The sequence below is a fragment of the Spinacia oleracea genome, chromosome 1 (genome assembly GCF_020520425.1).
Source record: "Spinacia oleracea cultivar Varoflay chromosome 1, BTI_SOV_V1, whole genome shotgun sequence".
NCBI lineage: Eukaryota > Viridiplantae > Streptophyta > Magnoliopsida > Caryophyllales > Amaranthaceae > Spinacia > Spinacia oleracea.
This window is the reverse complement of record NC_079487.1, coordinates 65,136,166-65,161,736: the sequence shown is the minus strand read 5'-3', so window position 1 is coordinate 65,161,736 and position 25,571 is coordinate 65,136,166. Positions and strand designations below refer to the sequence as shown.

Genomic DNA, 25,571 nt, shown 5'->3' with positions numbered 1-25,571 from the left:
AAGAGGTATAATTGTATAATCTCGTTAAGTTTACTAACCATCAATATATGAATAACTTAAGGCACAAAAGTTTATTAGCAAACTACATTAATTTTATTCTCTAATACTTCTTATGGGATAATAGGAATACAATTAAAATTATCCATTATATTGGAATTTTTATTATGTATATATTCTTTATTGCGATTATTAACAACCCATACATATAGGAATATTCGAACTAAATATTTCAATAAGTCATATACCTTATTCAACATATATACATATTACTATTGTACCATAAACAAAAGTCAAGCTTATTGGACTTGGACCAGATTAAATCTGATAGGGTCTAATTGAAATTTATGGATTTGATCTGACCTGATTTCAAGAGAACAAACTTGAGATGGGGGGAGCAACAAAATGGGAACGTGTAACACAATAGAAAATGAAATAATATTTGAACTAAATATCGGATCTGAAATGGGTCAGGTTGAACATGTATAGTTGGGTTACATCAGATTAAGTTTACTAACCATCAATATATGAATAACTTAAGGAACAAATGTTTATTAGCAAACTACATCAATTTTATTCTCTTATACTTCTTATAGGATAATAGGAATACAATAAAAATTATCCATTATATTGGAATGTTTATTATGTATATATTCTTTATTGCGATTATTAACAACCCATACATATAGGAATATTCGAACTAAATATTTCAATAAGTCATATACCTTATTCAACATATATACATATTACTTCTATACCATAAACAAAAGTCAAACTTAGTGGACTTGGACCTGATTAAATCTAATAGGGCCTAATTGAAATTTATGGATTTGATCTAACCTGATTTCAAGAGAAAAAAACTTGAGATGGAGCGGGTAACAAAATGGATACTGAAGGAAATAATGCCCTTGGTCCAAGTATGCATTCAATGTTAAGTCTAATAAATGCGGTTCAGTATTAATTATCAAGTTAATAATTCAGTGAGATCAAGTGAGCTGAATGCCTAGCTAGAGGCCGCTTCAGTTCAAGTGGAATTAATGATATTAATCCACAGCTTACTCTTGACTGAACCCGTAGGGTCACACAAATAGTACGTAAACGGATCAAGTATTTAATGGCATTAAATACTCCAACTATGGATATTCGGAATCGACGGATCTTGGTTTCAGTGGGAGCTGAGATCGTCACAGGCAAGAAATGAATACTCCGGAAACGATGATATTGCCGGAAACGGAAATATGGATCGTATCGGAAATATAAATATTATCCAAGTCGTAGATGTTGCCGGAAACGGAAACATGGTACGTATCGGAAAATATTATCGGAAATAGAAATATTGCCGGAAACAGAAATATTGTCTGAATCGGAAATATTATCGGAATCGGAAAATAATTCCGGAAACGGAAATATTAAATATTTGTTCGAAACGGAAATTAATTCCGGAATCGGAAATATTAAATATTGTTCGTATCGGAAATGAATTCCGGAATCGAGAATTTAATCGGAAGCGCATCGTACGAATTAGCATCGGACGAGGCCTGCCAGACGAAGGCCCAGCACGAAGCCGGGCCATCGCCCAGCAAGCCAAGCGCAACAACCACAAGCATGCGACCAGGCCCAGCGCAAAAGCCAGGCCCAGCCGAAGCTTGGGCGCGCGCGCGGGGCTGCGACGAGTGGGCTGGCGCTGTGCGTGGGCCGCAAGGCCTGCGTGCGGTGCTAGCGTATTACTCGAAGTGTGTTACTCGAATCCTAAAGCGTATAGAATTCGTTTAATGATTAAATTCCTAATCCTAAAAGATAAATTAATTAAATAAGAGTTCCACTAGGATTCTAATTTAATTAATTCGTATCCTAGTAGGATTCCAATTCTCTTTCCATACCCCTATAAATATGTGGCCTGGGCTCACAATTTATAACGAGTTTTCAAGTATTCAAAGTGAGTTTTTGAGAGAAAAATTCAGTCACATACCTTCCCAAAAAGTGCCGAAATTATTAGTACCTTAAGGGCGATTCTAGTTGGTCAATCTTAAGGCGGATCCGGACGTGCTGTGGACTATCTACGGAGGGACGACACTTGGAGTCCTAAAGACTTGTTCTTGTTCGGTTCGGGCGCAGCTAGGGAAGGCACGCAACAAAGAGTATGCTTCTAGACTATGCTATATGATTATGTGTAAATAATATGTATTCCTGGCTTAATGGTTGTTTTCGCATGATTTATGAATTGTCATATGTATCATAACCAAACAGTGGTATCACGAGCCTCTTATTATTTTCATAATCTAAATTGCATAAACATGATTAAATATTACAAATTTGCAAGAATTAAAAGGGGTGATTAATTTTCGTAATTGTTAATTAATTGCAAATTGCGTTTATTTAATTATACGTACGCAGTTTTTCGGCAGTTTCTTCGTTACTCATCCAAAATGAGTGATTTTTGTGTCAATTCCGCATGTAAAAGGCATTCTAAAATTTTGACAAAAATAAGTATTTTTCGGCCGAACCCAGAATTCTTAAATTCGAAGCCTAACTATGACTTTTCGAAGGTTTTAGTTTTTCGAATGCAAAATTTCGTAAATTTAAGATGTTAAATTAAATATTTGCAATTCTTGTTGGTAAATCTTGAATTTTTGATTGACCTACTGTATATGTTTAACAAGTTTGAATGCCTAGCCTTGTTAATTATGCAATCTAATTTGTAATTATGATTAATTTGTTGAAAATTAGAATAATTTAGAATTAATTTGATTTTCATAATTAATTATAATTTAATTAGATACCTATGATTAAAAACCACCATAAAAATTGTAAATTTATGATAGATTTTAAATTTTTATGACCTAGACTTGAATCCATGATAATCGGAAATCAATTGAATAATAAATTTTCGATTTTTCGCCCTAAAATTATGAAATTAATATTATTTATTAATTTGTCATTAATTTTAAGTATAAATTTTTTAAATTTTATGCGATTCGTTCATATAACTTGCACGCACAAAGCAATGGACGCTACGTGTTACCCTTAAGGGGTGTTATATAGTGCGGGCATGTGACGACGAGCAAGGGAGCTCGTCGCCCATGCGGCACGAATGCAATGAGCAAGGGCATGGTGCACGAGCACAAGGCAGCAGCCCTGCCTTGTGTCGTGGGCTATGAGCAATGGACGAATGGGCATGGGCGAAGGCAAGGCACGGCAGTCGCGTGTGGGCACCAAGCGAGCTGCGCCATAACGCGCATTGCCTCGCGCGCAGCGAGGGCAAGCTCGCGTGCCACGAGTGCTGCGCCCAGCGTCGATGCCGCGCGAAGCGAGCGCTGGCTCGCACCAAGCGAGCGCGCACAGCATGCGCTGGCGAGTGCACGAAGCGAGCGCTAGCCCGCGTGGAGCGAGCGAACGCAGCGAGCGATGGCTCGCGTGCATCGAGCGCTGGCGCGCGCAGCGAGCACATGCTCGCGTGCATCGAGCGCTGGCGCGCGCGCAGCGAGCACCAGCTCGCGCGATGGCTTGCGAAGGGTAGAAGCAGCAGCTATGCGACGCAGCGCATGGGCTGCGCGCACATGGCCAGCGATGGCTGTGTGCGTGTGGCCCATGGGCGTGTGATGCGTGAGGTGTTTGCGTTGCGATTAGATCGTTTTGAAATTTTAATTTGAAATTTTCAGTTTACGTAATTTTAATTAATTTTAAAATTAATAATTTAAATTATTTTCTTGGATTTTAATTTTGAATATTATGATTATAATAAATTTTATTTATTCTAATTATTTTACTAAAATTAAAATCATGAATTAATTTAAATACGACTGAAATTAAATTAAATTTTTTTTGGATTCAATTATAAATTTATATAAGCTTTAAATTTTAATTAAATTTGTATGTTTCCGTTTAGACTAGAAATACATTTTTATGTTTAAAATTAGTAAAGCATATGAATTTATTTGTTTAAGTGGGAGCGCTTTTAGTCATAAACTCAAGATTAGGTCTACAAATCCTTAAGGTTAAAACAACTTGATTAGAATTAATAAGGACTGAATAATTTGTAGATTATTGGTGCCCTTGATTAATTGCTGCAAATGTTTATGTGATGCATAATGTGTTTTACTAACCAGCTATGTGGGCCATTCATGTTAATGAATGGGTGAATGGTATATATTGTATATGTACTGTTTTGCAGGTTATGAAGTGACTAGTGTGGCCCAAATAGGATAGAAAATATGGTCTGCGTACCATTAATTTGAATGTAATTGGTCTAAAGTACCAAAATTGTTTTTCAATTCAAATATGGTCTGCGTACCATCAAATAGTTGTAATTAGTTTTAATTATAGCTTATCCTATTTGAAGAAAATGGTGCCTCCCACGGAGATTTTCAAGACGGACTTTGAAGTTGAAGCTTCAAGATGAAGTCAGGCCATACTAGATCACATTTATCTTATGCATGTTTTAAGTTATTTATTGCTTTTAAATATGTCTTAAATATGCATGAGATCAAAGCTTGATTATGTTGCATGATTAAGGATTTTAGTTCACTTAAAATCTAACCAACATAGTAAGAGCCTTAAGTTCCAAACTTAAAAATTGAGTTAAAAGGTGCCATGCCAAAATATACACTTGCTTGGATATCCTTTACATCAATCTAGTAATAGTTTTCGCTCAGCGAGGTGTTACTTATTGGTCCTAAAGGGGCAAGGTACACAAATAATTGTGAGTACATGTTAGTTTTGGTGAAACTCAACGATATAAGTAAGGAGTCCTTTTATGTCGTGGCAAAATCGATAGGTTTACCTAATAAGTTCTTAGACGTACCTATCAACCAAGAGTAGTTTCTAGACTATTAGCAAAAGGCTTTTCCTTACCTAAAATGTTTTAGAATTGAGTCGACAAACTGTGCTTAATTCTTCAATGGTTTTAGGGTCTTGGAATCATTTTATTCACACCTGCCGGAACACATAATTCGAATAAAATGCTAATGACTTGTTTAAATTGCATGATTGCTTTCATTTTCAAGTTATTATTCATGATAAATGTTTAGACTTTGCATGCTTCAATGAATGTTTTAATTATTGTTTATAATTAAATATCTTGCACTGCAATAAATCCTTTTAGAAAGGTAACAGTAAATTTCCTCGATTGGTAGTGAATCCAAGAACGATTCACGGAAATGAGAGAAAATGAGCAATTTAAAATGTACGTTTCTTTTAGCGACTTTTATGGTTGTTTTCGAGTATCAAAGTCGAATGGCGAACCGATTGGTGCTTGTGAATTCAAAATACAATGTAGTTTTGAGATCATAAAGCATTGAGTTTAAACGCTCAGCTTTACCAATGGTTAACAACCTAAATTTTTTTTTCCATTTAATTCTCGAATGAGTCTAGTCCCTAGACATTCGAATAGATCGATACTTAGAGAACTTTAGAAGCTTCTGGTAAGATCATCTAGTTGAAACAAAATATTCAACATAAATTAAAATGGTAAAGAACCTTGTTGGTGACATTGGACATGTCTAACAAAGTATAAAAGTCAACACTAAAGAATTCAATTCTTAAGACTATAAGAAAGGGTACAAGAAATAGGAAAACAAAGGAACAAATGAAAGGAATTTATAATTCCGTTTCTACCTATAAGTTTATGTTTAAAGAGAAGTGACCTAGGAATCAAACTTCCTTGGTATCATATACCGCTTGAGGTTCTTACTTCGGTAATAACTCAAATAATGGAAGCTAGGCTACACTAATGGCCTACAAGTGGGAAATGAAGCATGGCAATGCTACATTAGCTGTAGGGTCATTTAGTTTGTTTTAAGTCCTTTCAAGGCTGGAACTAAATGGCTATTTTGTTCCATAATCAGCATACCTAAATTTCTGCTTCAAACACAGAAAGACTCACATTCAGAAGAACAAAAACAATGCTTGTTTGTTTGTTTATTTGAATGAAATGGTCATTTCCGGGTTGAGTCAATTTGCTTGATTAAAACAAACAACTCTTTAACAATAAAAACTTTACTAGGTTCAAATCAAACCCTTGATTTGAGTTCCACTAATCTTTGGCATTGTTGCTTAGACCATGTCAACAAGTTAACATTCACAAGCTCTATTTTAATGGACTTTTGAAAGTTGGTTGATTTCTAGATCAACTTAAGACAAGCTAGTCTTACTTGTTGAAAGTAACAAAGAATATGAACTATTGTTAGAACGCCTAGACGATAGAGTTCAAAGCTAAAGAAAGGTTTTATGACTTTATTATTTCGCATGGATTTGAGTGAATATAGGTTTATTTACTCAAATGTGATATAAGTTGAATCTGTTTGGCTAGTTCAAAGATTCAGAAGTATAAAATCCACTTGGCAAGAAATCATAAAGATCTAGGTTAGATCATGTTGATGATTACTTGAGACCAAATATGATCATCAATGATTGTGTGTTGTAATTTCACAATCTAGGTCCATAAGATATGGCATATCTTAGTTGGAATAATCGAAGTCAATTAGTACTTGATTCGATCAATGATGGATCATAAAGACTTTTCCTATAATTTCTAAAACAAAATGCTCAACTACCACCAAACTAAACCAAATTCGTCAAAGCTATTGAAAAGTAATTTCAAAATATCTTTTCATAATATATCTAAAGAGTTCATAAACTCAGTGGGAGCTTAGTGTTTGTTTTTCGACAAACTAAGGCCCAAGTATAGATATATGTTTCATTGTGATTTATTCAAATGAGACACAAGGGTATTGTTTCTACCACGAATTTTTGAGAACATAATGTTTGTTTGCTCGAAATGATGTCCTTTTGGAGATTCGTTTCCAAAATGACAAGTGGGAGAAAATAGACCTCGAAAGTATTCGAGGCGAACAACAAACATAAACGGACATTCCGGAGGCTTTTCGAAGTGCTTCAGAAAATCCGAACTTATTCTTTAAAGACTTTAGAAGTGGCTTTAAAGAATAGACATCTCTTAGAAGACTTTACAAGTGCTTCAAGGAGAACAGAATATTCAAAGGACTTTCAAGTGGCTATTGATATTCTATTGTTTGATGTTCTATACCCAAGTAGGCATAGAGTTCAAGTCACTGAAACTATGAGATTCTTCTATTAAATAGTGAAGAATCATGGAGTTCAGGTCACTGAAGCTATGCGATTCTTCTATTAGATAGTGAAGAAACCTACAACTTGCAGTCAAACTATTATCATGTAGATTAATGAGTTTGTGACTTGTAAGAAAGCTATGACGAAACCCAGATTCCCTAAAATGGTTAGAGGCCATATATAGACTCAAATGTTTTAAATGGTTAGAGGCCATAAAACGTACTCAATGTTTTGATGACAAAATTGAAATTTTGTTGATTTGCAAGAATAGTTTCACACCTATTGGTTGCAAGTTTGTTTTAAGGATAAAAACCATCAAACATGAAATTGTGTTCACAACACAAAGCTAGATTAGTTGCTAAAGGTTACAAGCAAATTCATGGCATGGATTGTGTTGAAACCTCATGCATAATCGTAATGCTCAAGTCTATAACTCAAGCAATGATTGCATATTGGTACATATGACAATTGGATGACAAAACATATTCCTCAATCAAATGTTGGAAGAAAACTATGTACATGGCATGTCATAGGATTTGTGGATCCAAATAAATGCTTGAAAAGGAATGCTAACTTATGAAATCTAAGTACAGATTTAAGCAAGCAATTGGGAATTGGAACTGTATTTTAGTGAAGCTAATAAGCATTTTAGTTTCATAAAATATACATGATTCTTATTTATATATAAGAAGTTTAGTGGGAGTACGTAAAACTTATTTGGTCCTTTGTGTATCACACATATCTCTCTATTGTGAAATAACATTCAAATGCTAATGACTTAGGTTTGAAATTATTCATCAATGATGGACCAAGGCGAAACTTAGTACATACTGGGTATTAAGATCTATTTACAAAGATCTTATGATATTGTTTAGTAATGGCATTTACTAAATCAAACACGAAAGACTCCATTGGAGATATTCGATCCATATGAATAAATCTAAGTAATGAATGTTTGAACTATGTATAAGCATTTACTAAGTTAAACATCAAAGAATCTAATAAGATTCTTAACCTAAATTATAGATCAAAGAATTTAGCTGGATTTAGTATCTACTGAAACTAGATGAGCTAAAGTTACATGAATAGAATTCAATTGGAATTATTCTGCAAAAGAATTTATCATGTATGATATAATATGAGGATCGCCAAAAACGTATCGTATGACTCTAGGCATGACGAACATATACCAATCTCTATTGATCTAAGTAAAGATCAACTAGATTGAGATCAAGAATACTTATGGTACTTGAAAAGGTACATAGGAATAAGTTCTTGATTCAAGGAAATAAAGATATGCTAAATATTGATGCTACACGCATAAACACTGGCAAAGGATCAAGAAAAGACCCTTTGGAGTTAACCATTGGCAAGGACGAGCTATAGAGCATCGTGTTTTAAAATGGCAACATGTATTGGAGACCATGAGTTGTTGCGTGGGAAATTAAAATATTAATTTCTATGTTCTAAGATACAGCTGGAAAGTCTTCACATATCTGTGAACTGCTTGGATAAGCAAATCCAAACAAAGCATCACTAGCAACCTAAATAGTTGAAGTAAAAGTACTTATTGCCTAAGAAGCAATAAAACAGGGTTGTTTGTTTATGTTAAAGAGTTCTTCATTGAACTTGGGAAGATCACATGTCTGTTGACTTAATGGTTCTTCATTGCAAAATGCGTAGAACCCCTAATGTAGCAAGAAAGACTAGATCACAAAATAAACATACTCAAAAGTTCTTATCATCATATCTCGAAGAACATTCGATGAAAAGGATGTTAAGATTGGCAAAGCGTGATAACTAAACCTATGCAACAAGTGAGAAGCAACACTCACGTGTAGCACTGGAAATCAAGCATAGCTTTGAATTCCATGAACTGTTTTAAAGATGGGTTTGAGGCCCATGGTTGTAAAACAATGGGGTTGAACATTTATCATATATGAAATGTATTTTCATATTCCATTTAATCTTGGTTTAGTATTAAATGATGAGTCCCTTCAATTTGACGATATATTCAAGATAGACTGTCAGGACCAGTCCTGTGACTAAGAAATGTCTATCAAGTGAACTTGAATGTCAAAGGTTGAAAATGGTCCCTAGTCGGAGTTTTCTATAAAATTGGACGCATAGAAAACGTTAGACGATTAGAGTGCAAGATGACTAGTAGTTCTGTTTCTTGAACTATGTGGACATGGCAATGTCATAATCATTTGCATAGATACTTACTTTGGGAAGACTAGTATCGGACAAGACCTATGAAACTTTACTGTAAGAGATGAAAATCTGTCATAAGTAAATTTCATTAAAATTATTAGACACTAAATCCTCAATACCTGAGTGATTTGAGATTACTTGTTTGAGAACTGGTTGCTTTGACGTTGACCAACCGTCGCACCGTAAAAGGAGGCTATAAAGGCAACGCTCAGGTAATCACCTATCAAACGAAGTCTAATCTCAAGATCGCAAGATTGGGATTGTCCTCCCATAAATCGGGATGAGATGCTTAAAAGTTGTACAAGGCCACTCGGAGAGCTAGAAACTGTGAAATGCATGGCCGTGCTCGGATGAATCATAGGCTATGATTATCTGTTTATTTGATCAGTTGAACTCTGAAACCGAGGAACACCTCTGGACATAATAAGGATGACAACTCTTACCTTATGTTCAAGAGCAAGCATCGAGCGACAAAGGAATTAGGAAATGCACACTTGTCCCTAAGGACAAGTGGGAGACTGAAGGAAATAATGCCCTTGGTCCAAGTATGCATTCAATGTTAAGTCTAATAAATGCGGTTCAGTATTAATTAACAAGTTAATAATTCAGTGAGATCAAGTGAGCTGAATGCCTAGCTAGAGGCCGCTTCAGTTCAAGTGGAATTAATGATATTAATCCATAGCTTACTCTTGACTGAACCCGTAGGGTCATACAAATAGTACGTAAACGGATCAAGTATTTAATGGCATTAAATACTCCAACTATGGATATTCGGAATCGACGGATCTTGGTTTCAGTGGGAGCTGAGATCGTCACAGGCAAGAAATGAATACTCCGGAAACGATGATATTGCCGGAAACGGAAATATGGATCGTATCGGAAATATAAATATTATCCAAGTCGTAGATGTTGCCGGAAACGGAAACATGGTACGTATCGGAAAATATTATCGGAAATAGAAATATTGCCGGAATCGGAAATATTGCCGGAAACGGAAATATTGTCTGAATCGGAAATATTATCGGAATCGGAAAATAATTCCGGAAACGGAAATATTAAATATTTGTTCGAAACAGAAATTAATTCCGGAATCGGAAATATTAAATATTGTTCGTATCGGAAATGAATTCCGGAATCGAGAATTTAATCGGAAGCGCATCGTACGAATTAGCATCGGACGAGGCCTGCCAGACGAAGGCCCAGCACGAAGCCGGGCCATCGCCCAGCAAGCCAAGCGCAACAACCACACGCCAAGCATGCGACCAGGCCCAGCGCAAAAGCCAGGCCCAGCCGAAGCTTGGGCGCGCGCGCGGGGCTGCGACGAGTGGGCTGGCGCTGTGCGTGGGCCACAAGGCCTGCGTGCGGTGCTAGCGTATTACTCGAAGTGTGTTACTCGAATCCTAAAGCGTATAGAATTCGTTTAATGATTAAATTCCTAATCCTAAAAGATAAATTAATTAAATAAGAGTTCCACTAGGATTCTAATTTAATTAATTCGTATCCTAGTAGGATTCCAATTCTCTTTCCATACCCCTATAAATATGTGGCCTGGGTTCACAATTTATAACGAGTTTTCAAGTATTCAAAGTGAGTTTTTGAGAGAAAAATTCAGTCACATACCTTGCCAAAAAGTGCCGAAATTATTAGTACCTTAAGGGCGATTCTAGTTGGTCAATCTTAAGGCGGATCCGGACGTGCTGCGGACTATCTACGGAGGGACGACACTTGGAGTCCTAAAGACTTGTTCTTGTTCGGTTCGGGCGCAGCTAGGGAAGGCACGCAACAAAGAGTATGCTTCTAGACTATGCTATATGATTATGTGTAAATAATATGTATTCCTGGCTTAATGGTTGTTTCCGCATGATTTATGAATTGTCATATGTATCATAACCTAACAGATACGTGTAACATAATAACAAATGGAATAATATTTGACCTTAATATCGGATCTTGAATGGGTCGGGTTGAACGTGTATAGTTGGGTTACATCAGGTTAAGTTTACTAACATTCAATATATGAATAACTTAAGGCACAAATGTTTATTAGCAAACGACATTAATTTTATGGAATAAATCTAATAGGGCCTAATTGAAATTTATGGATTTGATCTGACCAGATTTCAAGAGAATAAACTTGAGATGGAGCGGGTAACAAAATGGGTACGTGTAACACAATGAAAAATGAAATAATATTTAAACTTAATATCGAATCTGAAATGGGTCGGGTTGAACATGTATAGTTGGGTTACATCAGGTTCAAATTTATACCGGTTCAGGTTTTTATCGGTTAAGGTTCATACAATGTAGATAAATCAATAGCGTGATGAAATGGGTAGAGGATTGTGCTTTAGGTTAGGTGAATTCGGTTCCAAATTATAAAATCACAATTTTTAATAAGTTTATATACACTAATATTGAGGCCTTGATTAAGGGACGATAAAGGAAATAACTAACTTTTAAAAGTGTTAAGAATTTAAGATTAGTAGCGGGATTAAACGGATTATGGGTTATAAACGTTTCGAATTAAACGGGTTACAAGTTGTAAATGGTTCGGATTAAGCGAGTTACGGGTTAAAACCGTTCAAGTTGTAAAAGGTTTTTTCCTCGGGTTCAAACCATTTGGATTGAAACGAATTGGGTCACTAACGGATTTCGTATCTATTCGGTTCAGGTTGAAACGGATCGGCCGGGTTGTTGCAGAACGGTTAGTTATCGTGTTTAGGATCTTAATCGGGTATTATTTTCCCATTGATTTGGGATGAACATAATCGGATCGGGTTTTGGGTTTCAGCTCGCGGGTTATTAACAGTTCTGTTTCTAAACGATCGGACCAACCCGCGGGTTCAACAGTTCAGGTTGAGAATTGACATCTCTCGTAGTATAGGATAATAACTGATTTTTATACCTAAAATAAAATTAAGGGTGATGCGTGAAAAAGAATAAAAAAATCTACGTATTTTTCTATGTTTCTTTTCTAAGTTAATTTAACTTTGCACTTAAAGTTAAAGTATGTAAATCGTGCATCGCATGGGTCCTATACTAGTTTTAATACTACAATGACAATACTTATACAAACGTTGATAATATATATCAAGTCAATAACACTTTTACCTATTCATTTAAGTGTGGTCCACTCTTTTCCAATATTTTTTGTTTGAACATGAGCTTAAAAAGCCGTTGAGAGACAGCGGTTTATCACGCCTCAAAATCATAAACCCATAATGTCATTGATTGATGTGGTGGGGGAAGGTAGTTACAAATTACAATCGCTGAAGTTAATTTATTAAAGAAAGAAAAATAAAATTTAATTAATATGACTGCACTTCGAAAGTGACTATGATTGTGACAATTAAGTGGAAGACCTTAATTTAGCCTAGGACTTGGTCTTCTAACACTAACACGAACATCACGACAATATTAGAACTTTACAACTTTAGAATTTACATATGTTTTCATTCCAATTCCATTCATTTGGTGTATCTTTTCCATTCAATTTCCCGCTAATCTCAAAAAACTTTCAACCCTAAGTACACTCTTATTTGACATTTCCATTGCCTTTTAGGGTGTTGTCAAAATTCCACATAGAAAAAAAATTACATGATGCGTGTTTTAAATTTGTACATAATATTTTCTGAATATTGTTATGTTATACTTCCTCTGTTCCACAATAGATGCATTATTTTTCATTGCACGTATGCCAATGCGCTTATTTGAACATTAATATCTCTAAATGCGTATAAGTAAATATTATAAAAGTTGATATTTGAAATCCTTGCATTAAAATACGAATTTAACAAGATCCCACTTGACTATGTTTTTTTCTTACACAAATGTGAAAGAAAGGTTGTCAAAATTGATTGATGAATAGTGCGCAAATGAGAAATGATGCATCTATTGTGGAACGGGAAGAAGTACAAAAATATGTCATACATGTTTATTAGATAACCTTTTTTTTAATTTAAATAAATTTAAAAGATTAATATGTCTATAATAGATATTTCATAAGGGAGACCAAAAAGTCAAATAATCATCCAACTCTAAAAATTAGCTAGTTTACTACATCATGATTTAATCTTGGATTATCATCAAATGCCTATGAAGTTTCACGGAACGCACCAAATATTACTCATCTTTTCAAAAAACATAATGTACCCCTATTTATACTTAAATGCAACAAATACCCTTTTTTGATGGTCTGTTAGTGCTCCGTTAAATCATTTTTATAATTCACCAATACACCCATTAGTGAACTTATTGCACTATATACCCGTATTTTAAACTTGTTGCACCAAATACCCAATAGATTTTTAAAGTGTTGAGTTAGCTTCTAGCGGTTAGTTTTCTGAAACCTAAAGAACTAGATATAGATGTTAGGTTCTTTGTGTTTATAAATAATATTTTGTCCATAAAATTTCAATTCTATTCATTTTAAATTAACACTATAAATAAGTTTTGTTTAAATTCATTGAGTCCAAAAGAACACCGCATGTCCAACTATATATCCTTGGTCGGTTGTTGCTGTGGAGTCAAATAATTTTACCAGAGTTGATACGCAACAAACTTGGAAAAGGGAATAAAGAATGAAGGAAATATATTACACTCTACCAAAAGAAAGAGTCCAAGGTAGGCCCTTTCTTACCATTCCACTTCATTTCTTGGCCACAACAGTCAACATAATCTAATTAAACCCAGATGACCACTACTACTCTCATTTTCCTTGCAATTTCAATTCAAGCTACCAAGTCTTGCTCATCTTCATTTCTTAAGAAGCTAGAATTCATTCAACCAAACAAATCACTACAAATTAGTAGCACATATTAAATTTATAGCTACCAAAAAAGAAAATGAAGAAAATAAATCAAGTAAAAATGGACACTACAAAGAGCTTTTCAGAGCTAGTGTTAGAGCTTGTAGCATCAGCAGATGAAGTGGCATCTCTAGCAAAAGACTCGGAAATCGATACGGAACCGTTAAGTGAGTTTGCCATTTATATAGAGAAGCTTTCACCGATCCTAGATACTCTAAGAGAAGATAAGATGATCATGGACACCCCTACTATAAGGTCTGCTATAGGGTCTTTAGAAGCCGAGCTTCAACGTGCTCGTAACTGTATCGTTAACAAAAGTGTATGCTTGAACGAGCATCATCGTTTCGATGTGATTCAAAAACTTACTCATGATCTTGGGAGGTCTTTAGGCCTTTTGTTATTTGCTAGTATTGGGGTATCCTTAGACTTGAAGGACAAACTTGGAGTTCTGCATAAGGAGATGATGAATCATTCTTATTTTTGTTCTTCGAGTGAGAGTATTACAGATAATGAGCAAGTTTGTTGTGACAAGGAAGAGTTAGTGATCATGGGAATTGAAAGAGAGGATGTTGCATTACAGCTTAAATATGGGAATGATGATGAGTTTAAGAATTCTCTTTTGGGATTAGAGATTTTGATTAGAGATAAAATCGTTGATTGTGACTGGATTACTGATGAAGGGATCATCCTCATTCTGTTTAATCGAATGGGTTCGACCAAATGTATAGATAGATTAGGTATAATCAAGGTGCTAAGAAGCATTGCATTTCAGAATCATCAAACCAAGGTAGTCAGTAGTCACCCTTTTCTATTAATTTTTTAAGAAATCTTTGTTTTTTCTTTTCTAGTATGTTTAAGCAGAATTAGTGAATGTACTAACTAAGTTTAACAGGAGAAAATGGCAGACATTAATTCCCTTACAACATTAGTGAAGTCACTGGCTAGAACAGAGATGGAAAGAAGAGAAGCAGTTGGATTGTTGATGGATCTCTGTGAGCTCTCTTCTGTTCGACGAAGGATTGGAAGAATCCAAGGGTGTATTATCATGTTAGTGGCTATACTGAATGGGAATGATACACTTTCATCAAATGATGCAGGAAAGTTGTTAGATGCTCTTTCATGTAATACTCAAAATGCTCTTCTTATGGCTGAGGCTGGTTATTTTCATCCTTTGATCCAACACCTTAAGGAAGGTACTATTTTCCTAACTTTCTTACCCGCTTTATCTCCTATCAGACCGCTTTACACTACTTAACTGTCAGACCATGCTCAAAGTGATATGCCAACTTTGTTAATCTCGATTATGAAATTCAACTTGTGTAAGAACTTTGATAAAATTAGTAGAATAAATCAACATTTCTTTGATAAAAGGCATGTTTTACACCTTTGTTTATGGTCAAATTAGCTGTTTTACGGATATCACTGAAAAGTTCCAAATGGATACTAATTTGATTTAGATACTTTTCTTTCAAATGAAGCCTAGGGAAAGGTTCATGGATTTGAATTCAACTTTAAATCATGGGTTGTGGGACTTGGATCAAACTACTTTACTACTTTCTAGGAAGTACCAATTTACTTTAATGCATTCTGTTTTCTGACTAGATTTTTGTTCAGGGATCATGGAGTTAACTGTAAGTTAGAATGTTCAAAGTTAAAGTAATAAGTAATATTGGATGTATAAACTATCTGTTTGGTTAGGAGGAAAATGTTTGAACCATAGTTATTCCTACAGAAATTATATACCAATGGAAACCAAGAAAAGGAAAAGTGGCGTTCTACTACCTATTGGGAAAACTTTATTGAACCCGAGAAATTATTTCCACCCTTTAGCAACTGAAAAAGGAAAAATGGGGCTGCTGAACTTCATTACAAGCTTCATTTTCTTCTGAACTTGACCCTAATAAATCATAAGGCATATTTATTCCAGACTTGCAGTTTTAATTTAACAGACTATTTGCTGCTATGAATCAGTAGAATTAATGAGCCTGCAGTTTGAGTGGTTGAGTAAACAAAGCTTATACTCATTTACTAATAGTCATGTATCCTTGCAGGTTCAGAAATGAGTAAAATTCTAATGGCAACTGCACTTTCAAGGATGGTATTGACAGAAAAAACTCGAGCCTTACTTGGAGAAGACGGTGCAATTCAACCTTTAGTCATCATGTTTAAGACAGGAAAACTCGAAGGAAAGCTCTCGGCTTTAAATGCTTTACAAAATCTATCCCTTTCAAACAAAAATATATCATACATAGTTGATTCCGGTATCCTTCCTCCTCTGCTTCAGCTCCTTTTTTCTGTGACTTCCTCTCTGATGAGCCTTCGGGAACCAGCATCTGCTATCCTTGGAACCTTATCATCCTCGGATTCTATCCTTGAGCATAGAGATCTTCCTAATCAGCTTCTCTCACTTGTAAACTTGTCTAGTCCAAATATTAAGTGCAATATTCTTCTAGCTTTAAATAGCATTCTTTCTCAGCCAGGTGCTTCTGAAGTTAGAGCCAAAACAATCCAAAATGGTGTTATGCAGCTTTTGCTTCCCCTCATCAGTGAAACTGATACCAAAATTAGAATGGCAGCCCTGAATATCCTATATACCATAACGAAGAATTTATCCATCGAAGAAACTTATCTTCCAAACATTGTGAATATCATCTCGGCTTCATCGTCAAAGGCTGAAAAGGCAGCTGCTGTTGGTTTGTTAAGTAACATTCCAATCTCAGATAAAAAGGCAACAGATTTACTCAAGAAGCTAAACCTGTTGCCTACATTAGTCACACTTATGGGTTGTATGAACTCTTCCAATTCAACCACCATAACAAGGTGGTTAGAAGAAAGTGTTGCAGGTATTTTTATCAGGTTTACACTGCATTCTGACAAGAAACTACAACTTTATGCAGTAGAAATGGGAGTTATACCTATTCTAGTGAAGTTGATCTCAGATGGGTCGATCAAAGCCAAATCTAGAGCTGCAACATCGCTAACTCAGCTATCAAAAAATTCACTTACCTCTAAAAGTAGTAGGAATTCCAGGTGGGGTTACTGTGTTCCTTCGCCTACTACAGATGGATTTTGTGAAATCCACAGTAGGTTTTGCAGTGTCAAAGGAAATTTTTGCTTAGTAAAAGCGGGTGCTATTCCTCCTTTGTTCAGAGTTTTGGAAGGTGATGAGAGAGAAGCTGATGAGGCCGTGTTGGTTACAATTACAAGTCTGTTGCAGGATGAAATTTGGGAAGATGGCAGCAATTTTATAGCTAAAATACCAGGTGCAGTGGAGGCTATTATTAGGATGTTAGAAGTAGGAAGTTTAAAGGCTAAGGAAACGGCACTATGGATACTGGAGAGAATACTTCGGATTGAAAGTTATAGATCGGAGTATGGAGGTTCAGCTCAACTGGTGCTGATAGATCTTGCTCACAAAGGGGAGCCTTCTTTGAAATCTCTGCTGGCCAAGTTATTGACGCAGCTTGAATTGTTACAAGAACAATCTAGCTACTTTTAAGCATCATCAAATATTTTTGGTCATTATTACTCACATATCAGTGTTCTTATGTATCATTGTACGAACTAGTAGATTACACGAAATATTATTTACGAAGTAATCTATAAGCATAATGGGTGTAAATAATATGCATACAGTACGCATCATCACAAGAAATAGTTGATCATGTAAATCTTAGTTGTATATTGGTAAATGAAACAACTTCGAGAGGTTTAATACTTTAATAGTGATGTACCTAAACTTAAATTTCAGTACAGTGTGTATTAAACTCATAATCCCTTTGCATTTTATCAAAATTTGATTGAAATTAAGTATTCGGTCACTGGTTATTTACCTTTGGTTTAAACTAGCAACTATTGCATAATGCATAACTCTATCTCATGTGATATTCTATTGACTAATATGTTTACCTAGCCTAAACTAAACAAAAGGATAAATTACAAAGCATGGAACCATTCCCTATCAGAAGAGCTAATTTCTTTCCTATAAGATTAACAATCATGTGCTTAACATCATGTTTGATGCTAGCCACCACCTTCACATAGGGGACCTGATGGAGCCAGACAGCTTCATTTCTGGCTCTCCAAACATTATACACTACAGCTGCAACTGCAGTATACACTACTGTCTTCTTGAACTGGCTTATACAATGCCTATTGACCCACTGCTGCATCAGAGGAGCTAGAGTGGTCCTACCGTCCTACTGTTGGAGAGCCAAGCCAACTGAAAATGGTTGTTTTACACTGATTCCTAAACACACACTTCACACTTTGGGGTCAAATGTAAGTAATTCCAAATACTTGTAAAATATCATGACTTGAGGTTGTGTAAGGATCACTAGGTAGTAGTGAAAACTGAAAACAGTCATGTAGGAGCTACAACCAGTACAGGTTTCTAAGTATTAGAAAGAAAAGGTTTCTAAGTATTAGAAAGAAAAGGTTCTTCTGAGATAGGAAATATAAAGGAGATACTTTGGAAAATGTCACCTGATTTTTTAACTGACATACCCTCATGATTCAGCCAGCATTTAGCACGAATATTAAAATTGCTTTAGGAACTACCTCTTATTCCAATGAGCTTATTTATTAGCCACACTATCTGATGTTAGTTCCCTCATTTGTTTTGCAGATACTGTTATTAGTTATTACTGCCTTAGAACACGGTGTGTTGCAGCTCCATCTTTCAGATGTGCAACGTGCAGCCAGCCAGTCACAGCCATGCAACGACTAGGTGGCTCTGTAGATGAGAAATTTTCCAAAAAGTAACATGTACTTAAGGAATTTATATCAAAGATATTATGAAAATTGCGTCCCAGGAACCGTCACCCAAGATCTCCAAAGATATAGATGCACAAGGAGACAAGTTTTTTTGTGGATTCAATCGAACTGTACTCTATCTCATTCTTTGGCAGCATTTCACATCTCAATCGAATTGAATTATTCATCTATAATAATGTCTTTCAGATATTTTTGTCTGATTTTAAAGTGGCAAAACATAACATTGGAAGCATTCATCATTGATTAATTGTGTGCAATCTTTATGAATTGAAAACTAGCAAGGAACTTACAAGTGCTTGATTCTGAAGAACTGGCCAAGTGCTATATTCATAGAGCTCTTTCATATATGAAACTTTTTATTATCAAATACCAAATACATCACACAAGTCAATACATTTAAATGAATGCGTTACTAAGAAACTTGAATGGAAAGTGGACAAAAAGAGAAAGGTAAAAAGATATACCGCCAATCTCAAAAGCACTTGAGAAGCTAATCTATCCAAGTAGGTCCTCAAATTGTGTAACTCCTATATCAACTAAAATAAACAAAAATGTTTAAGAATTGTTAGTAACTCAATTCCACATTTTTTACTACTTACTCCAAACCCGGTTATGTTTGTTGGATAATTAAGTAATTAATTCAAAGTTTGTTATTGACCTTTTCCTTATTAGTTAGTGGTTTCCTATTTATCAGTAGTAGTGTTTTTTGTACCTGGGACACTTCTTGGCCCACTTTCCCTTTTCTTAACTATTTGTATTTTGCCTTATATAAGGCTGCTTGTTTTCTTTAATCAATGCAATGAAGAATCTCCCCTTTCTATATTCTATCTTGGTATCAGCAGCATTTTTTTATTTTTTGAGAGAGTACCAACACAAAGCACAGCAGCTTTTTTTCCTCTTTCAAATAATAAAAAATTCCAGGTTAGATCCTTTTTATTTTTTCCAAAACAAAAAAGTAAAGTGGGTGAGAGAAACAAGCAGGCACTGCGGCCATTGTTTCAATTGAGAGCTTTTTTGGAAGTAAAACACAGTGAGTAATTAATCCCACAATTGAGTGCAAGCTATCAAGCATGGCAACAAACGGAATTTCCACCAATTCCCAGCCACTAATTCCAGTTTTTGATGGGGATAAGTATGAATTTTGGTCAATTAAGATGAAGACCCTCTTCAAATCACAAGAGCTGTGGGAATTTATTGAAGATGGGTATGATGAGAAGGAAAGGGATGAGCAGAAATTGAAGGAAAACAAAAAGAGGGATGCTAATGTCCTATTTTTTCTTCAACAATCAGTGAGTGACTCCCTCTTCTCACGAATTGCCTCTGCGACAACATCGAAGGAGGCTTGGCAAACTCTAAAAACCGAATTCCAGGGACCAGCAAAGGTAATTGAAGTAAAACTCCAATCTCTTCGTTCTGATTTTGAGACTCTTAGAATGGATACCAATGAAAATGTGCAAGATTATTTGTCTAGAGCTAGTTCAATTGTTAATAGAATGAGGTCTTATGAAGAGATAATTGCTGATCAAATTGTGGTTAAAAAGATATTGAGAACTCTCAATGATCGATTTAACCTTATTGTTCCTGCCATTGAGGAAGCACATGATCTCTCCACTTATTCTTTTGCTGAATTAATGAGCTCTTTACAAAGTCATGAAGAGAGATTGAACAGAAAGCCAGGACCTACTGAGGAGAAGGCATTTCAGGTGAAGGGAGACACATCCAAAGAGAAATCTGACTACTCTGGTGGTAGAGGATATAGCAGGGGTGGATACCGTGGCAGAGGTCGCGGTGGTTGCCGCGGTGGCAGAGGTCGTGGTCGGTCATTTGAGAACCGATCCTTCAACTAGAAGAGCTCCATTCAGTGCCACTATTGCAAAAAATTTGGCCACAAAGAAGCAGAATGTTGGTCAAAGCAAAGAGATGAGGGAGCAAAAGCCAACTATGCCGGGAACGATGACACATCAGAGACATTGTTCATGGCACACTATACTGACAACACGGTTGATCATGATGTCTGGTTCATTGATAGTGGGTGTTCCAACCACATGTCCAATTCTCGCTCGTTGTTTGAGAATTTGGATGTCTCACATCAATCTGAGGTTCGACTTGGTGACAACAAGAAAGTTCAGGTCGAAGGGAAAGGTACGATTGCTATCTGCACTAGCAATGGTAAAAAGAAATTATTGCATGATGTTTTCTTTGTACCTAGTTTAGCTCATAACCTGTTGAGTGTGGGACAATTAATGACTGGTGGCTTGGTTGTTGTATTTGATGATGGTCAGTGTGTCATTAGAGATAAGAAGTCAGGCCTTAATATTGCTAATGTTAGCATGACTAAAAATAGGATGTTCCCTCTTGATGTATCCACTGTAGAAAACAGGGCTCTTGTTGTTAAAGGATGTAGTGATTCTGACTTATGGCATTTGCGATATGGTCATTTGCATCTTAATGGTCTGAAATTATTGAGTCAAAAAGAGATGGTATTGGGGCTGCCAACCCTCAATACACTCGAGTTTTGTGAAGGTTGTGTCCTTGGAAAGCATAGTAAAAAACCATTTGCTGTTGGGAAGTCATGGAGAGCATCTGAATGTCTAGAACTAGTGCATGCTGATTTGTGTGGGCCGATGAAAACAAAGTCCTTGAATGGCAGCCGTTATTTTTTATTGCTTACTGATGATTATACACGAATGAGTTGGGTCTACTTTTTATCATTCAAGTATGAAGCTCTTGATATGTTCAAAAAATTCAAAGCTTTAGTTGAGAAACAATCAGGTTGTCTCATAAAGAAGCTGCGCACAGACAATGGAGGTGAATTTTGTTCAAATGATTTTGATGCCTTTTGTGAGCAACTCGGAATCCACAGGCAGCTCACTGCTCCATATACTCCTGAGCAAAATGGTGTTGCTGAGCGGAAGAACCGAACTGTGGTAGAGATGGCCAGAAGTATGTTGAAGGCTAGAGAACTTCCAAATCAGTTCTGGGCAGAAGCAGTGGCTACAACCATATACCTTCGCAACATTTCTCCAACAAAGGCAGTCATGAATCAGACTCCTTATGAAGCTTGGCACAATGTGAAGCCTCTGGTAAGCCACTTAAAAGTTTTTGGTTGTATAGCTTATGCTTTGGTAAAATCATCTCGCCACAAACTTGAAAATAAATCAGAAAAATGTATTTTTCTGGGTTATAGTCTGCAATCCAAAGCTTATAGGCTATACAATCCAATAAGTGGCAAGATTATTATCAGTCGAGATGTGTCATTTAATGAGTTTGCAAGTTGGTCTTGGAGTTCTGATGAAACAGGAAAGGCGGTCCCCATTATTGAAGATGGAGAAGTCTCTGGTGCAGTTCCAACTACAGCACAAGATGACAATAACAACTCTCCAAACAGCAACAATACTCCACCAACAGCCCAGAAAATACAACTCCACCAGCAAGCCCACAACTCGGCAGCACCACATCATCCTCACCAGATAGTACACCAGAATCTCGACTAAGGTTCCGTACACTACGAGATCTTTATGAAGCAACCAACTTTGCTCTCTCAGTGTCGGATCCTATTTACTATGATGATGCTGCTCAAGAACAAGTATGGCAGGATGCTATGACAGAAGAAATCAAATGCATACAAAAGAATAACACATGGGAGCTAGTTGATCTCCCGGAAGGAAAACACGCTATTGGCTTAAAGTGGGTGTTCCGTACCAAATACCATGCTGATGGGAGTGTACAGAAGCATAAAGCCAGGCTAGTAGCTAAAGGATACGCACAAGAGCAAGGTGTTGATTATGATGAGACGTTCTCTCCTGTAGCTCGATTTGAAACGGTGAGAACTTTTCTTGCATTAGCTGCTCAACTTGGTTGGCTTGTTTATCAGTTTGATGTCAAATCGGCTTTCCTTAACGGAGAGTTAAAGGAGGAAGTATTTGTTGCACAACCTGAAGGCTTTGTTGTTCATACTGAGGAGGACAAAGTCTACAGGTTAAGGAAGGCCTTGTATGGCCTTAAACAAGCCCCGCGCGCATGGTACAACAAAATTGATTCTTATTTCCTGGAGAATGGTTTTGAAAGGAGTGAAAATGAGCCTACACTCTATTTGAAGAAGCAAGGTAACACTGATTTTCTGGTAGTTTGTTTGTATGTTGATGATATGATATACATGGGGTCTTGTGAATCTATTGTTGTTGAGTTCAAAAGTAGTATGATGAAGAAGTTTGAAATGTCAGACTTAGGTCTATTGAAATATTTTCTTGGGTTAGAGGTGAAGCAAGAAGCTGATGGTATTTTTCTATCCCAAAGAAAATTTGCAGAAGACCTCCTCAAAAAATTTCAGTTGACAGGGTGCACTCCAGCTTGTACTCCTATGAATATTAATGAGAAGCTGTCTGCAAATGATGACACAGGTGCAGCAAATGCAAAGCTATACAGAAGCATGGTAGGTGGTTTGAACTATCTATCTCACACAAGACCGGATATTGCACATTCTGTTGGTCTTGCTTCTCGCTTTATGCATAGTCCGACGAAGCACCATCTTGGAGCTGTGAAAAGGATATTGCATTATGTAGCAGGTACATCTGAGTATGGAATTTGGTATAAGAAAGTTGATAAAATGAAGCTGGTTGGCTACTATGACAGCGATTGGGCTGGTTCTGTGGATGACAGAAAAAGCACGTCCGGATATGTATTCACTCTTGGGTCCGGCGTTATTTCTTGGTCATCTAAGAAACAAAGTACAGTGGCTTTATCCTCATCTGAAGCAGAGTATGCAGCCATAACTTCAGCAGCCTGTCAAGCAATTTGGCTAAGGAGGTTGTTAGCAGACTTCCTTCAAGAGCAACAAGGTGCTACAGAGTTATACAGTGACAACATGTCAGCTATACATCTGACCAAAAATGCAGTCTTTCACAGTCGTACGAAGCACATCGACATATGGCACCACTTCATTCGTGACTTAGTAGCAAAGGGTGAACTTGAAGTAAAGTTCTGTACTACAAATCAACAAATTGCTGGTATACTTACCAAGTCACTTGCATCCAAGAAACAAGACTTCTTCAGGATGAAGATGGGAGTATGCAACTTTGAATCAAGGGGGTATGTTGGATAATTAAGTAATTAATTCAAAGTTTGTTATTGACCTTTTCCTTATTAGTTAGTGGTTTCCTATTTATCAGTAGTAGTGTTTTTTGTATGTGGGACACTTCTTGGCCCACTTTCCCTTTTCTTAACTATTTGTATTTTGCCTTATATAATTCTGCTTGTTTTCTTTAATCAATGCAATGAAGAATCTCCCCTTTCTATATTCTATCTATGTTGACATGGTCATTAGTAACATCACTTCTGTTATCTCTGTAAGTTACTTATTTGTCTCTTTTGATTTATTCATTCGCAATATACTCATTGCTGATGATTGCTCAGTTCCAGAAACGAGTAATAACTACTCTGTAGAAATTAGGCAATGATACCAAACAAGCCCTTAAGTACAACATGCACGCTACGTCAAATGACACAGAGTTGAAGACACAAACATAAGCTGCATTATAGAAAGCTTACAATAGAATCTCAATAGAGGAGGCAGAAAATTTGCATTCCTGAACGTGCCAAAGATCGGTTGTGTCCCTGTGTCTAGAATCTCAAGTCCAGATGGCGACTGCAACATAGAACCTTCAAGTTACGCCGAACTACATAACAGAGCTCTTCTCCATGTCCTCGAAGAACTAAAACAAAAGTTACTAGTGTTTAAATATTCACTGTATAACTTCTATATTTATGGACAATAAAGAATCGACTATCCTATGAAATTTGGTACACTCACCCTCCTTACTTATCGATAATATGCACACTCATAAGTCATAATAAACAATACCAACCTGAAACAAAAGGAATACTGTCATACAAGAATTCATTGAACGGATTTTTGCTCATTAAAGCTGAAAAATGCCTTTTGGCAGACAAAACCCAACTGCCTACATATGAAAGCCAAAACTGAACAACGCCTACCATCAACAATCAGGCAATTACGCTGTAATCAAGATTGAACACAAAACAAAACCCAATTGTTATGTGTGCCTCGAATCTTCTTTGAAGAATGTTAGGGTGTTATAGTGGAAGGTCTAACTTCAAATGGACATATCTCATGATCTACTAATTAGATTGAGTTGATTTAAGATGGAGGTGAAAGCTTGGCTCATTAGCTTTCCAACGCCTGGTCATAAGCTCATTTTGGATGAGAAATGAGGGAGTTATGACTATTTTACTAGAAGCTGTCATGCAGCAGGGGAAGTCCGGCCGAACCTGCTGGAATGTTAGAGTTCTAAAGAACTCAGAGAGAGAAAATAGAGAAGAAAGAATTGTGTATTGATGATTATTATTACAGCAAGAAGTTTAGTGTATATATACAAGTGTTGTGATGTGTACCAACCAATCAGATTGTCTCATACAATCCGATAACCAATCACAGTGAGGCTAATGTACACATCATCACCTAATGCTAATTATTACATCATGATTGCTTAACTGATTGCATAACAGAATCACTAAAATAGAGGAGAGGTTGTTACACTTGAGATTCTTCTAGAATAAGTTAGTTAGAAGGCTTCCCATGTGGCATTGCTGTCTTGCATTGTGTGTGGCTGGACTTGCTGAGAACAATACTGAGCAAGAGTGCCTGCATTGCTTGATATTCCAATACCCCCCTCAA

The 25,571-nt window shown here is 36.2% G+C and overlaps 1 protein-coding gene and 1 long non-coding RNA gene across 3 annotated transcripts; one reads left to right on the top strand and one right to left on the bottom strand.

Moving 5' to 3' along the window:
• The first annotated feature begins 13,927 nt into the window (after positions 1-13,927).
• LOC110797402 (U-box domain-containing protein 44) lies at positions 13,928-17,875 on the top strand. Of its 2 annotated transcripts, none has more exons than XM_022002519.2 (3): positions 13,928-14,891; positions 14,994-15,294; positions 16,153-17,875. In XM_022002519.2, exons 1-3 carry the CDS (start codon positions 14,139-14,141, stop codon positions 17,598-17,600), a joined length of 2,502 nt encoding a protein of 833 aa, XP_021858211.1. In that variant the 5' UTR covers positions 13,928-14,138; the 3' UTR covers positions 17,601-17,875. The 2 variants fall into 2 exon arrangements, with proteins under 2 accessions (XP_021858211.1, XP_021858212.1); XM_022002520.2 differs by having other exon boundaries at positions 13,930-14,888.
• A 6,413-nt stretch (positions 17,876-24,288) lies between these two features.
• On the bottom strand, positions 24,289-25,214 carry LOC130461788 (uncharacterized). Its single transcript, XR_008921801.1, has 3 exons — positions 24,872-25,214; positions 24,687-24,741; positions 24,289-24,588 (listed from the first exon to the last, which is right to left on the bottom strand). It is a non-coding gene; the product is annotated as an uncharacterized lncRNA (long non-coding RNA).
• Positions 25,215-25,571: the final 357 nt, after the last annotated feature.